The sequence below is a fragment of the Artemia franciscana genome, chromosome 2 (genome assembly GCF_032884065.1).
Source record: "Artemia franciscana chromosome 2, ASM3288406v1, whole genome shotgun sequence".
Taxonomy (NCBI): domain Eukaryota; kingdom Metazoa; phylum Arthropoda; class Branchiopoda; order Anostraca; family Artemiidae; genus Artemia; species Artemia franciscana.
This window is the reverse complement of record NC_088864.1, coordinates 51,031,277-51,045,556: the sequence shown is the minus strand read 5'-3', so window position 1 is coordinate 51,045,556 and position 14,280 is coordinate 51,031,277. Positions and strand designations below refer to the sequence as shown.

Below are 14,280 nucleotides of genomic sequence, written 5' to 3'. Positions count from 1 at the left end.
ATACCGTACAAGGATAGGACCTTCGATACATCTATTCTATCGGCAGACTATGGTATCACAGTAGTAATACAGACCATCCTCATTCATCTTTAAAACATGATTTAGCCATCTTAAAGCTTTCTTCAAGTATTTCCTATAAACAACGATTATATTGAACGCCTTGTGCTGTACATATGAATTCCAAAATAAATTCCAGCAAAATGTTTCTACCTGATACCTATACATTAGCTATGAGTATTTAAGATGCAACTAGTAAAATATTTACAAATTTCACGAGGTTTAATTCGATGAATTCATTTTTTCTCAGGAAATTGTGCAGCTTCCAGAATTGGACTTGAGGCACGAAAACGAGAAAAATCTTGTAACAAGACCCCTATCAAGTGACAAGAGGATTCACAAGGTGAGTTCTAGTGTAGGGTATTCTTTCAGGACATCGGTAGTGGTGGGGTTCTGGAGCCATCCACCAACCATCCTTCAGGCCATCTGAACTTAATTTACATACTCCCATGACTGCCTGCTCTAGCAACTAGATTCAGTGAATGACCTTCTCAAGCAACCAGATTGTCTATACTAAAATATACATTGGATAGCATATTCACAGGAATACATAACTTGCATATTTTGAAGAGCACATATTCTGCTTATACTACTTAAGAAAAAGGATTGAAAAAGTTCAAATTACACGATTTTATTTCGCATAAAAAGCTCTTGAAAATGGGATGTATCCAACAGTCTTCAGTCGGAGCTTGTATAATAAAGAATAAACGAAGTCAAGATATTTTTTCTGCTTCAGACGTAAGTACTTTCGAATTTATATCCCACGTTTACTAGAGGGAGAATGGGGAATCATAGGTTTTTGGTAAACTCTTTTTAGGTACTGTAATAAATGAAATTCAGAATCTATATCATTTATAAACCCTCGCCTTTACTTTCTCCTTTAAGGAATACAAAGTTTCAATCTTTAATAGCACAAAATTTATATATAGGAGTCAGTATTCCAAGTGCATGCCACGAAAGTGAAGCTCAAACTAATGCTTAGATATTTAATGTTGTTTACGGTTTAACAGTGGTCAGTTTTGCTGATCTAAAAGGCTTTAAGAACATAGTATGTTAATCTGGGTAATTACTCTAGACAACAGGACGTGGTTAAATCGAATGTAAGTATTGGGTTTTCTAGATAATTTCTGAAGCAAAAAAACATCGTTTTTAAATGGGAATTGAAGATAAGGCTAATGCAAAATATTAAGGAAAGTATTCTGTATCATATATATTGTATTGATTTATTCAGTAAGAAGTCTCCTGATTGGGCCCGTTAGTAATGTTATTACAGGGCCCATGACAGTACCCAAGTACCATGAATAAGAATCAACAAACAACAAGTTCCATGAACAAAATCAGTTTCACACGAAGAAAAATCAATGTATAAGTTTCACGATGAGAAAAATCAATATGCCGGAAGTTTCACAAACAAAAAAAAACAGCTGGCAATGAGTTCAGGGAGAGAAAAATCAACATACAAGAATTTCCATGAACAAAATCAGCTTCACGAGAAGAAAAAATCAACGTACAAGTTTCACGAAGAGAAAAGTGAACATGCAACAAGTTTTACGAGAAAAAATCCGCACGCATCCAGTTCCAAGGACACAAAAATCAACACGCAACAAGTTCTACGAACAAAGTCAGTTTCGTGAGGATAAAATAAATGTATAAGTTCCACAATGAGAAAAAATCAATAAGCAACTAGATTTACAAACAAAAAATAGACACCACGCAATAAATTCCGGGAACGAAAAATCAACATGCAAGAAGTTCTATGAAAAAAAAAATAGTTTCACGAGGATAAAAATTAATGTATAAGCTTCACGATGAGACAAAATCAATATGTAAGAAGTTTCACGAACACAAAAAAAATCAGCCTGCAATAAGTTCTCGGAACGAAAAATCAACACGCAGAAAGGTCCATGAACAAAATTAATTTTGTGAGGAAAAAAAAATCAATTTACAAGTTTCGTGAAGAAAAAAATCAACATGCAACGAGTTTCACGAACAAGAACCAGTACACAACAAGCTCCATGAGCAAAAGATGAACATGCAACAAGTTCCATTAACAACATAAGTTTCACGAGGAGAAAAATTAATTTAAAAGTTTCAAAATGAGAAAAATCGCAATGCAGCAGGTTTCACGAGCAAAAATCAGCACACAACAAGTTCCACAAGCAAGAAATCAGCATGCAACAAGCTCCTTGAATAAAATAGGTTTCACGAGGATAAAAATCAATTTACAAGTTTCGTGACGAGAAAAATCAATATGCAGCAAGTTTCACGAAAAAAAAATTGCGCAATAAGTTCCATGAAGAAAAATCAGAACACAACAAGTTCCATGAGCAAAATCAGATTCGTGATGACAAAAATCAAAGTACAAGTTTGGCGAAAAGAAATATAAACATGGAACAAGTTTCACGTACAAAAACCAGGACACAACAAGTTCCATAAACAAAAAATCAAGACGCTACAAGTTCTATGAATAAAATCAGTTTCGTGAGGAGAAAAATCAACATTCAACAAGTTTCACAAGCTAAAATCAACACGTAACAATTTTCACGAATAAAAATCAGCACACAATAAGTTCAATGAACAAAATCAGCACGCAATAAGCTCCATGAACAAAATCAGTTTTGCAATGAGAAAAATCAATGTAATAGTTTCACGAAGGGGAAAATCAACATGAAACGAGTTTCATGAACAAAAATCAGCACACAATAAGTTCAGATAAAAACAATGGTCGTTTTTTTAGTTTACAAATTAATTTTTGAGGGGGAAAGCTTGAAAAAACCTTAGGTCTGATAATATATGCCAGAAGGGTGTCACTGGGGACTGATACATTGTGTTACGCTGACCTCAAATGCTAGGGGTCATCAGATGGAACGCTAATGGGGATTTTTTCATTAATTTTAAACCATTGTATCTTGTGTAAACGAATATTTTTGCAGGAAAATGCCATAAAAATTGTCATATGTGTGATAATGCTTTCTAGAGGGTGTTTTTTCTGCCATTGAGCGTTACGGGCTGGGAATGGTTATGGGATATCCATTCAGTCTTTTGTATTAATGCTAAAGCCAAGGTTCGAACCTGGAACCTCTCGGACCTAGAACCTGGAACATAACGCTTTACTAACTCAGCTACTTCGGCTTGAATACATTTACCTTTTTTAGTTTTTTTATTTTTATTTTTTTAGTTTTCTTTTTCTCCTTTATTTTTCAGTTTTTTTCCTTTTTTTAGTTTTTTTTTCTTTTTCAGTTTTTAGTTTTTCATAGTTTTTTTTAGTTTTCTTATTAATTTTTCTTTTTTTTTCTTTTTAGTTTTTTTTGTAGTTTTTACATTTTTTTTAGTTTTTTTTTAGTTTTTTTGTTGTTTTTACCTTTTTTTAGTTTTTTTCTTCTTTTGTATTAATGCTAAAGCCAAGGTTCGAACCTGGAACCTCTAAGACCTAGAACCTGGAACATAACGCTTTACCAACTCAGCTACTTCGGCTTGAATACATTTACCTTTTTTAGTTTTTTTTTTATTTTTATTTTATTTTTTTTTTAGTTTTCTTTTTCTCCTTTATTTTTCAGTTTTTTTCTTTTTTTAGTTTTTTTTTCTTTTTCAGTTTTTAGTTTTTTTAGTTTTTTTTTATTAGTTTTTAGTTGTTTTTCTTTTTAGTTTTTTTGTAGTTTTTACCTTTGTTTAGTTTATTTAAGTTTTTTTCTTTTTTAGTTTTTAGTTTTTTAACCTTTTTTAGTTTTTTTAGTTTTTTGTAGTTTTTACCTTTTTTAGTTTTTTTTCTTCTTTTGTATTAATGCTAAGGCCAAGGTTCGAACCAGGAACCTCTCGGACCTAGAACCTGGAACATAAATCTTTACCAACTCAGCTACTTCGGCTTGAATACATTCGTTTTTGAATTAGTATATGATGAAATTGATGAAGTTTTTTTCCTAGTCAAACGTCAGTGACAGACAGACAAACAACTTATTTATATATATATATATATATATATATATATATATATATATATATATATATATATATATCTATACTAGCTGTATAGATACTAGACGTATCTATACGACCTAGAACCTGGAACATAACGCTTTACCAACTCAGCTACTTCGGCTTGAATACATTCGTTTTTGAATTAGTATATGATGAAATTGATGAAGTTTTTTTCCTAGTCTGACGTCAGTCGACAGACAGACAAACAACTTATTTATATATATATATATATATATATATATATATATATATATATATATATATATATACATATATATATATATATATATATATATATATCTATATATATAAAAATAAGTTGTCTGTGTGTGGATCTGTGGATCAGGTGACGTCATGTTTCGGCTGACGTCATGAAATTAGTTGCCATCATTTTTGCTTTGAAGGTGACGTCATTCAAGTTATATAAGACATATGTTCGCGTAGAATTCTATTAATGTTTAAGTTTACAATGACTGATGAAGATGCTCAAAGAGTCTATGCCAAAAAACTTGCTGCTGATAGAGAAAGTCAGAAAAGAAAGCGTGCCGAGGAACTACCAGAGCAACGCGAAAGCAGACTTGCTGCTAAAAGAGAAAGTGAAAAAAGAAGGCGTGCCGAGGAATCAAAAGACCAGCAGGGAAACAGGCTTGAGGCTGATAGAGAAAGAAAGAACAGAAAGCATGCCGAGGAACTACCAGAGCAACGCAGAAGCAGACTTGCTGCTAAAAGAGAAAGTGAAAAAAGAAGGCGTGCCGAGGAACTACCAGAGCAACGCAGAAGCAGACTTGCTGCTAAAAGAGAAAGTGAAAAAAGAAGGCGTGCCGAGGAATCAAAAGACCAGCAGGGAAACAGGCTTGCTGCTGATAGAGAAAGTAAGAAAAGAAAGCGTGCCGAGGAATCAGAGCAATCTGAAAGTTATCGCCTGGCATTCAGGTACAACCCAGTCGATGATTATAGCTTGAGTAGATGTGTTCAAATCGGGACAATGTCTAAAATTTGTCCCTATTGCAAGGCCTTGAAATTCAATGGTGAAACAATGGGAATGTGTTGCGCGTCAGGAAAAGTTAAACTTCCTCTATTGGCTGCACCACCAGAGCCATTGAAGACTTTCCTTACTGGAACTACGTCAGAATCTGAGCGTTTTTTGTCAAAAATCAGACAATACAACTCATGTTTCCAAATGACGTCGTTTGGAGCCCAAATCGAAAATCCAGATCAATTTATGTCTACTTTCAAAGTAAAAGGGCAAATTTATCATAAAGCAGGGTCCCTTCTACCATTCTCAGGCGAGAATCATAAATTTTTACAATTGTACATCATCAGTGATAGAAATTCTGAATTGAATGCACGTTGCGAAATTTCTCCCAACGTTGAAAGGACAATCGTTTCCCAATTGCAACATCTTTTCCACGAAAATAATAAGTTAGTGCGTCTCTTCAAAACAGCCATCGATTTGATGCCTACTGATACTCATAAAATTGTTATTTCCGCTGACAAACGCCTCCTGGCCAACATGTGCGTAGATACAATGCTCCAACTATCGACGAGGTGGCAATCGTTATGGTCGGTGATCAGTTTTTACCTCGAGATATTATTCTACATAAGCGAAACGCTCAGTTGTTAAGAATTGCTGAAACTCATCGATGCTACGATGCCCTACAATATCCTATCATTTTTTGGGATGGAGCCGACGGCTATCACTTTAATATTAAATTGATGAATCCAGCCACTAACAAAGAAATGAATAAGAAATGCAGTGCAATGCATTATTATTCCTATAGACTAATGATTCGGCAGGATGAAGAAAATTATATTTGAAAATGCCGTGAATTGTTTCACCAATTTGTCGTGGATATGTATGCTAAAATTGAATCAGAACGTTTGCTATATATCCGCCTGAATCAGACCAAGCTCCGCTCTGAACAATACATTCATTTACAAGATGCAGTTATAAATGACGGTAATACCACAAACGTTGGAAGATTAACAATTTTACCTTCGTCATATGCTTGCAGTATCCGTCATATGCATGAATATGCTCAAGATGCTATTGCGTATGTTCGTCTCTATGGTCGTCCAGATTTATTTATTACATTTACATGTAATCAATCTTGGGACGAGATACTGCAGCTTTTACTTCAAGGACAATCGGCGGTTCATAGGCATGACATTACGGCACGTGTCTTCCGGCAAAAGTTGAAATCACTGATAAACTACCTTGTAAAACATGAAGTGTTTGGGTCAGTGCGATGCTGGATGTACTCAGTGGAATGGCAAAAACGAGGTTTGCCACACGCACAGGTTTCCACCACAAGTGCTACAACTAAAAATAGGCGTACCAATAATACTTTTAAGAAATATAAACCCACCAAAGCTTTGCAATGGCACTCGACTTGCCGTAAAAAAAACAATGGAAAACCTAATAGAGGCCACAATCCTGACAGGGCCTTTTGAGGGTGAGGCTGTTCTTATTCCTCGCATTCCCATGATTCCAACAGATCTGCCTTTTCAATTTAAAAGATTGCAATTCCCAATTCGATTAGCATTTGCAATCACCATTAACAAAGCTCAAGGTCAATCATTAGAAAAATGTGGTATTGATCTTAATACTGATTGTTTTTCCCATGGACAATTGTACGTTGCATGTTCGAGGGTCGGTAAACCTGACAATCTATTTATATGCAGCGAGAATTGGACAGCGAAGAATGTTGTATATTCGCAAGTTTTAAGTTAATTTGTATTTCGGAACCAAATGAAGCGGTTAATTATCCATCTGAATTTTTAAATTCCATAGATCCTTCAGGGTGTCCACCACACCTGCTACAACTAAAAATAGGCGTACCAATAATACTTTTAAGAAATATCAACCCACCAAAGCTTTGCAATGGCACGCGACTTGCCGTAAAAAAAAACAATGGAAAACCTAATAGATGCCACAATCTTGACAGGGCCTTATGAGGGTGAGGCTGTTCTTATTCCTCGCATTCCCATGATTCCAACGGATCTGCTTTTTCAATTTAAAAGATTGCAATTCCCAATTCGATTAGCATTTGCAACCACCATCAACAAAGCTCAAGGGCAATCACTAGAAAAATGCGGTATAGATCTTAATACAGATTGCTTTACCAATGTACAATTGTATGTTGCATCTTTGAGGGTCGGTAAACCTGACAATCTATTTATACGCACAGACAATGGGACAGCGAAGACTGTTGTATATTCACAAGTTTTACGTAGTTAATTTGTATTGTATCTATCTATCTATCTATCTATATAAAAACGAGTTGTGTGTATGCATGTTTGTTTGTTTGTAAAAAGAGCATTTGCATATGACGTCATTATTAGTACATACGGCTTTGTATATGGACAGACAATGGGAAAGCCAAGAATGTTGTATATTCGCAATTTTTACGTAGTTTGAAACACATATATAAATCTATCTATATTCACAGGTGGGACACAGGGACACAACTACAATGGCGCGTAACTAATATGGCGCGTAACGACTTACGCGCGCGGGGGGGCTTGGGGGGGTGCGAAGCGCCCCACCAGCTAGGTGTTGGGGTGGCGCGAAGCGCCACCCCAACAGCTAGTATATATATATATATATATATATATATAAATAAGTTGTTTGTCTGTCTGTCGACTGACGTCATGTTTGTCGACTAACGTCATTATAAGGATTGAGCTGTATGTCGTCTTGAAGTTGTTTGTCGTCTGACGTCATGTTTGTCGACTAACAAAATTACAGACCGGGACACAAATGACGTGTTATGTCTGTTATAACGTAATAGAGGCAACAATCTTGACAGGGCCTTTTGAGGGTGAGGCTTTTCTTATTCCACGCATTCTCATGATTCCAATGGATCTGCCTTTTCAACCTAAAAGATTGCAATACCCAATTTGATTAGCATATTTAGTTTTCAGTCCAGAACCTTTAAGCTATTATGTAAATATTAAAAATATTTATGTTGTCTGAGCAATAATTTTTAGTTTTTATTTCAAAATAGAAAATTACCTGACAATTTTAGAATTATATCTATCTATATATATAAAAATAAGTTGTCTGTCTGTGGATCAGGTGACGTCATGTTTCTGTGTCGACTGACGTCAAGAAGTTAGTTGTCGTCATTTTTGCTATGACGGTGACGTCATTAAAGATATTTAAGACATATATGTTCAGGTAGAAATCTATTAATGTTTAGCTTTAAAATGACTGATGAACTTACAATGGCAAAAGCCGATGAAGATGCTCAAAGAGTCTATGCCAAAAAACTTGCTGCTGATAGAGAAAGTCAGAAAAGAAAGCGTGCCGAGGAATCAAAAGAACAGCAAGGAAACAGGCTTGAGGCTGATAGAGAAAGAAAGAACAGAAATCGTGCCGAGGAATCAAAAGAATAGCAAGGAAACTAGAAGAAATAGAAGGAATAGAGAAAGAAAGAACAGAAAGCGTGCCGAGGAACTACCAGAGCAACGCGAAAGCAGACTTGCTGCTAAAAAAGAATGTGAAAAAAGAAGGCGTGCCGAGGAATCACAAGAACAGCAAGAAATCAGGCTTGCTGCTGATAGAGAAAGTAAGAAAAGAAAGCATGCCGAGGAATCACAAGAACAGCAAGAAATCAGATTTGCTACTGATAGAGAAAGTAAGAAAAGAAAGCGTGCCGAGGAATCAGAGCAACCTGACAGTTATCGCCTGGCATTCAGGTACAGCCCAGTCGATGATTATAGCTTGAGTAGATGTGTTCAAATCGGGACCATGTCTAAAATTTGTCCCTATTGCAAGGCCTTGAAATTCAATGGTGAAACAATGGGAATGTGTTGCGCCTCAGGAAAAGTCAAACTTCCTCTGTTGGCTGCACCACCAGAGCCATTGAAGACTTTCCTTACTGGAACTACGTCAGAATCTAAGCGTTTTTTGTCACAAATCAGAAAATACAACTCATGTTTCCAAATGACGTCGTTTGGAGCCCAAATCGAAAATCCAGATCAATTTATGTCTACTTTCAAAGTAAAAGGGCAAATTTATCATAGAGCAGGGTCCCTTCTACCATTCTCAGGCGAGAATCATAAATTTTTACAATTGTACTTCATCAGTGATAGAAATTCTGAATTGAATGCAAGTTGCGAAATTTCTCCCAACGTTGAAAAGACAATCGTTTCCCAATTGCAACATCTTTTCCACGAAAATAATAATTTAGTGCGTCTGTTCAAAACAGCCATTGATTTGATGCCTACTGATACGCATAAAATTGTTATTTCCGCTGACAAAACGCCTCCTGGCCAACATGTGCGTAGATACAATGCTCCAACTATCGACGAAGTGGCAATCGTTATGGTCGGTGATCAGTTTTTACCTCGAGATATTATTCTTCATAAGCGAAACGCTCAGTTGTTAAGAATTACTGAAACTCATCGATGCTACGATGCCCTACAATATCCTATCATTTTTTGGGATGGAGCCGACGGCTATCACTTTAATATTAAATTGATGAATCCAGCCACTAACAAAGAAATGAATAAGAAATGCAGTGCAATGCATTATTATTCCTATAGACTAATGATTCGGCAGGATGAAGAAAATTATATTTTAAAATGCCGTGAATTGTTTCACCAATTCCTGGTTGATATGTATGCTAAAATTGAATCAGAACGTTTGCCATATATCCACCTGATTCAGACCAAGCTCCGCTCTGAACAATACATTCATTTGCGAGATGCAGTTATAAATGACGGTAATACCACAAACGTTGGAAGATTAACAATTTTACCTTCGTCATATGCTGGCAGTCCCCGTCATATGCATGAATATGCTCAAGATGCTATTGCGTATGTTCGTCTCTATGGTCGTCCAGATTTATTTATTACATTTACATGTAATCAATCTTGGGACGAGATACTGCAGGTTTTACTTCAAGGACAATCGGCGGTTCATAGACATGACATTACGGCCCGTGTCTTCCGGCAAAAGTTGAAATCACTGATAAACTACATAGTAAAACTTGAAGTGTTTGGGTCAGTGCGATGCTGGATGTACTCAGTGGAATGGCAAAAACGAGGTTTGCCACACGCACATATACTAATCTGGCTACATAAAAAATGTATGCATGTTTGTTTGTTTGTAAAAAGAGCGTTTGCATATGACGTCATTATTAGTACATACGGCTTTGTATATGCACAGTTAATGGGAAAGCCAAGAATGTTGTATATTCGCAATATTTACGTAGTTTGAAACACATATATAAATCTATCTATATTCACAAGTGGGACACAGGGACACAACTACAATGGCGCGTAACTAATACAACGGCTACAGCTGTTGGGGTGGCACGAAGCGCCACCCCAACAGCTAGTATATATATATATATATATATATATATATATATATACTAGCTGTTGGGGTGGCGCTTCGCGCCACCCCAACACCTAGTCGGTGGGGGCGCTTCGCGCCCCCCCAAGCCCCCCCGCGCGCGTAATTCGTTACGCGCCATATTAGTTACGTGCCATTGTAGTTGTGTCCCTATGTCCCACCTGTGAATATAGATAGATATATATATGTATATATATATATATATATATATATATATATATATATATATATATATATATATATATATATATATATATATATATATATATATATATATATATATATATATTTATATATATATATATATATATATATATATATATATATATATATATATATATATATATATATATATATGTTTTTAACTACGTAAAACTTGCGAATATACAACATTCTTTGCTGGCCCATTGTCTGTGCATATAAATAGATTGTCAGGTTTACCGACTCTTGAACATGCAACATATAATGGTCAATGGGAAAACAATCCGTATTCAGATCTATACCTCTTGATTCTAATGATTGCCCTTGAGCTTTGTTGATGGTGATTGCTAATCGACCATTCCCTGAGTCGCCATCGTCATTTATATATCCCCCTGTGCACCCCGGCGTCCCCTTTGTAGTTATGTCCCTGTGTCCCGGTCGTCATTTATATTCCCTGTGTCCCGGTCGTCATTTGTGTCCCGGTGTCCCAGTCTCTGATTTCTCTTTGAGTGTCCCGTGCGTCATTTATATTCCTTGTGTCCCGGTGTCCCGGTCGTCATTTATATCCCCCTGTTCCCCCCGGCGTCCCCGTTGTAGTTGTGTCATTTATATTCCCTGTGTCCCGGTCGTCATCCCGGTATACATTCGTTTTTGAATTGGTATATGATAAAATAAATTTTAATTTTTTCCCTTTTTTTTCCTTTTAGTTTTTTTTTATTGGGTTTTGACCTTTTTTTAGGTTTTTTAGTTTTTTTCTTTTTTCTTTTTAGTTTTTTTTGAAGTTTTTATCTTTTTATTTTTTTATTTTTATTTATATTTTTTTAGTTTTCTTTTTCTCCTTTATTTTTCAGTTTTTTTCCTTTTTTTAGTTTTTTTTTCTTTTAGTTCTTTTAGTTTTTACCTTTTTTAGTTTTTTTTAGTTTTTTAGATGAAATTTTTTTTAGTTTTATTCCTTTTTTTCTTTTCAGTTTTTTATTGGTTTTTAACCTTTTTTTTAGCTTTTTTAGTTTTTTTTCGTTTTTTCTTTTTACTTTTTTTTAGTTTTTATCTTTTTTATTTTTTTATTCTTAATTTTTTTTATTAGTTTTTAGTTTTTTTGTAGTTTTTTGCCTTACCCCGGCGTCCCCTTTGTAGTTATGTCCCTGTGTCCCGGTCGTCATTTATATTCCCTGTGTCCCGGTCGTCATTTGTGTCCCGGTGTTCCAGTCTGTGATTTCTCTTTGAGTGTCCCGGGCGTCATTTATATTCCTTGTGTCCCGGTGTCCGGTCGTCATTTATATCCCCCTGTGCCCCCCGGCGTCCCCATTGTAGTTGTGTCCCTGTGTCCCGGTCGTCATTTATATTCCCTGTGCCCCGGTCGTCATTTGTATCCCGGTGTCCCGGTCTGTACATACATTCGTTTTTTAGTTTTGTTTTTCTCCTTTATTTTTTTCCTTTTTTCTTTTTTTTCTTTTTTAGTTTATTTAGATTTTTAGATTTTTTTTTTATATTTATTAATATTTTTTTAGTTTTCTTTTTCTCTTATTTTTCAGTTTTTTCCTTTTTTTTAGTTTTTTCTTTTTTAGTTTTTAGTTTTTTTTTGTTTTTTACCTTTTTTTAGTTTTTTTAGTTTTTTAGCTTTTTTAGTTTTTTTATTAGTTTTTAGTTTTTTTATAGTTTTTGCCTTTTTTTAGTTTTTTCAGTTTTTTTTAGTTTTCAGTTTTTTACCTTTTTTAGTTTTTTTAGTTTTTTAGCTTTTTTAGTTTTTTTTCTTTTTAGTTTTCTTGTAGTTTTTACCTTTTTAGTTTTTTTTCTTCTTTTGTATTAGTGTGAAATAATTCAGACGTCATATGCGGACAAACACGACGTCACTCGACAGACAGACAGACAGACATAACCCACAAACAACTTATTTTTTATATATTTATTCATATTTTTTTAGTTTTCTTTTTCTCTTTTATTTTTCAGTTTTTTTCCTTTTTTTTAGTTTTTTTCTTTTTTAGTTTTTAGTTTTTTTAGTTTTTTAGCTTTTTTAGTTTTTTTATTAGTTTTTATTTTTTTTGTAGTTTTTGCCTTTTTTTATTTTTTTCAGCTTTTTTTAGTTATTAGATTTTTACCTTTTTTTAGTTTTTTTTAGTTTTTTAGCTTTTTTAGTTTTTTTTTCTTTTTAGTTTTTTTTGTAGTTTTTACCTTTTTTAGTTTTTTCTTCTTTTGTATTAGTGTGAAATAATTCAGACGTCATATGCGGACAAACATGACGTCACCTGATCCACAGATCCACAGATCCACAGATCCACAGACAACTTATTTTTATATATATAGATATATACTAGCTGTTGGGGTGGCGCTTCGCGCCACCCAACACCTAGTTGGTGGGGGCGCTTCGCGCCCCCTCCAAGCCCCCCCGCGCGCGTAAGTCGTTACGCGCCATATTAGTTACGCGCCATTGTAGTTGTGTCCCTATGTCCCACCTGTGAATATAGATAGATATATATATATATATATATAATATATATATATATATATATATATATATATATATATATATATATATAATATATATATATATATATATGTTTTTAACTACGTAAAACTTGCGAATATACAACATTCTTTGCTGTCACATTGTCTGTGCATATAAATAGATTGTCAGGTTTACCGACTCTTGAACATGCAACATATAATGGTCCATGGGAAAACAATCCGTATTCAGATCTATACCTCATGATTCTAATGATTGCCCTTGAGCTTTGTTGATGGTGATTGCTAATCAACCATTCCCTGAGTCGCCATCGTCATTTATATATCCCCCTGTGCACCCCGGCGTCCCCTTTGTAGTTATGCCCCTGTGTCCCGGTCGTCATTTATATTCCCTGTGTCCGGTCGTCATTTATATTCCCTGTGTCCCGGTCGTCATTTGTGTCCCGGTGTTCCAGTCTGTGATTTCTCTTTGAGTGTCCCGGGCGTCATTTATATTCCTTGTGTCCGGTCGTCATTTATATCCCCCTGTGCCCCCCCGGCGTCCCCATTGTAGTTGTGTCCCTGTGTCCCGGTCGTCATTTATATTCCCTGTGTCCCGGTCGTCATTTGTATCCCGGTGTCCCGGTCTGTATATACATTCGTTTTTTAGTTTTGTTTTTCTCCTTCATTTTTTTCCTTTTTTCTTTTTTTTCTTTTTTAGTTTATTTAGATTTTTAGATTTTTTAGTTTTTTTATTAGTTTTTAGTTTTTTTGTAGTTTTTACCATTTTTTTAGTTTTTTTAGTTTTTTTTTTTTACTTATGTCCTGGTCGTCATTTATACTCCCTGTGTCCCGGTCGTCATTTGTGTCTCGGTGCTTTGTTGATTGCTAATTTATATTATATTTATATTTATATTTTTTATATTTATTAATATTTTTTTAGTTTTCTTTTTCTCTTATTTTTCAGTTTTTTCCTTTTTTTTAGTTTTTTCTTTTTTAGTTTTAGTTTTTTTTTGTTTTTTACCTTTTTTTAGTTTTTTTAGTTTTTTTAGTTTTTTTAGCTTTTTTAGTTTTTTTATTAGTTTTTAGTTTTTTTTTAGTTTTTGCCTTTTTTTAGTTTTTCAGTTTTTTTTTAGTTTTTAGTTTTTTACCTTTTTTTAGTTTTTTTTAGTTTTTTAGCTTTTTTAGTTTTTTTCTTTTTAGTTTTTTTGTAGTTTTTACCTTTTTTAGTTTTTTTTCTT

At 34.4% G+C, this 14,280-nt stretch overlaps 1 protein-coding gene across 4 annotated transcripts in view; it reads left to right on the top strand.

Moving 5' to 3' along the window:
* LOC136043266 (histone-lysine N-methyltransferase PRDM16-like) overlaps positions 1-14,280 on the top strand; it is a 152,275-nt gene that overhangs the window by 34,355 nt on the left and 103,640 nt on the right. For all 4 annotated transcript variants that reach the window (XR_010621582.1, XM_065728204.1, XM_065728209.1 and 1 more), the window contains exon 6: positions 308-400. Coding sequence is in view for 3 of the 4 variants with exons in the window: in XM_065728204.1 (XP_065584276.1) it covers positions 308-400 (93 nt within the window). In the remaining variant the exon portion in view is untranslated. The remainder of the gene's footprint in view (positions 1-307; positions 401-14,280) is intronic.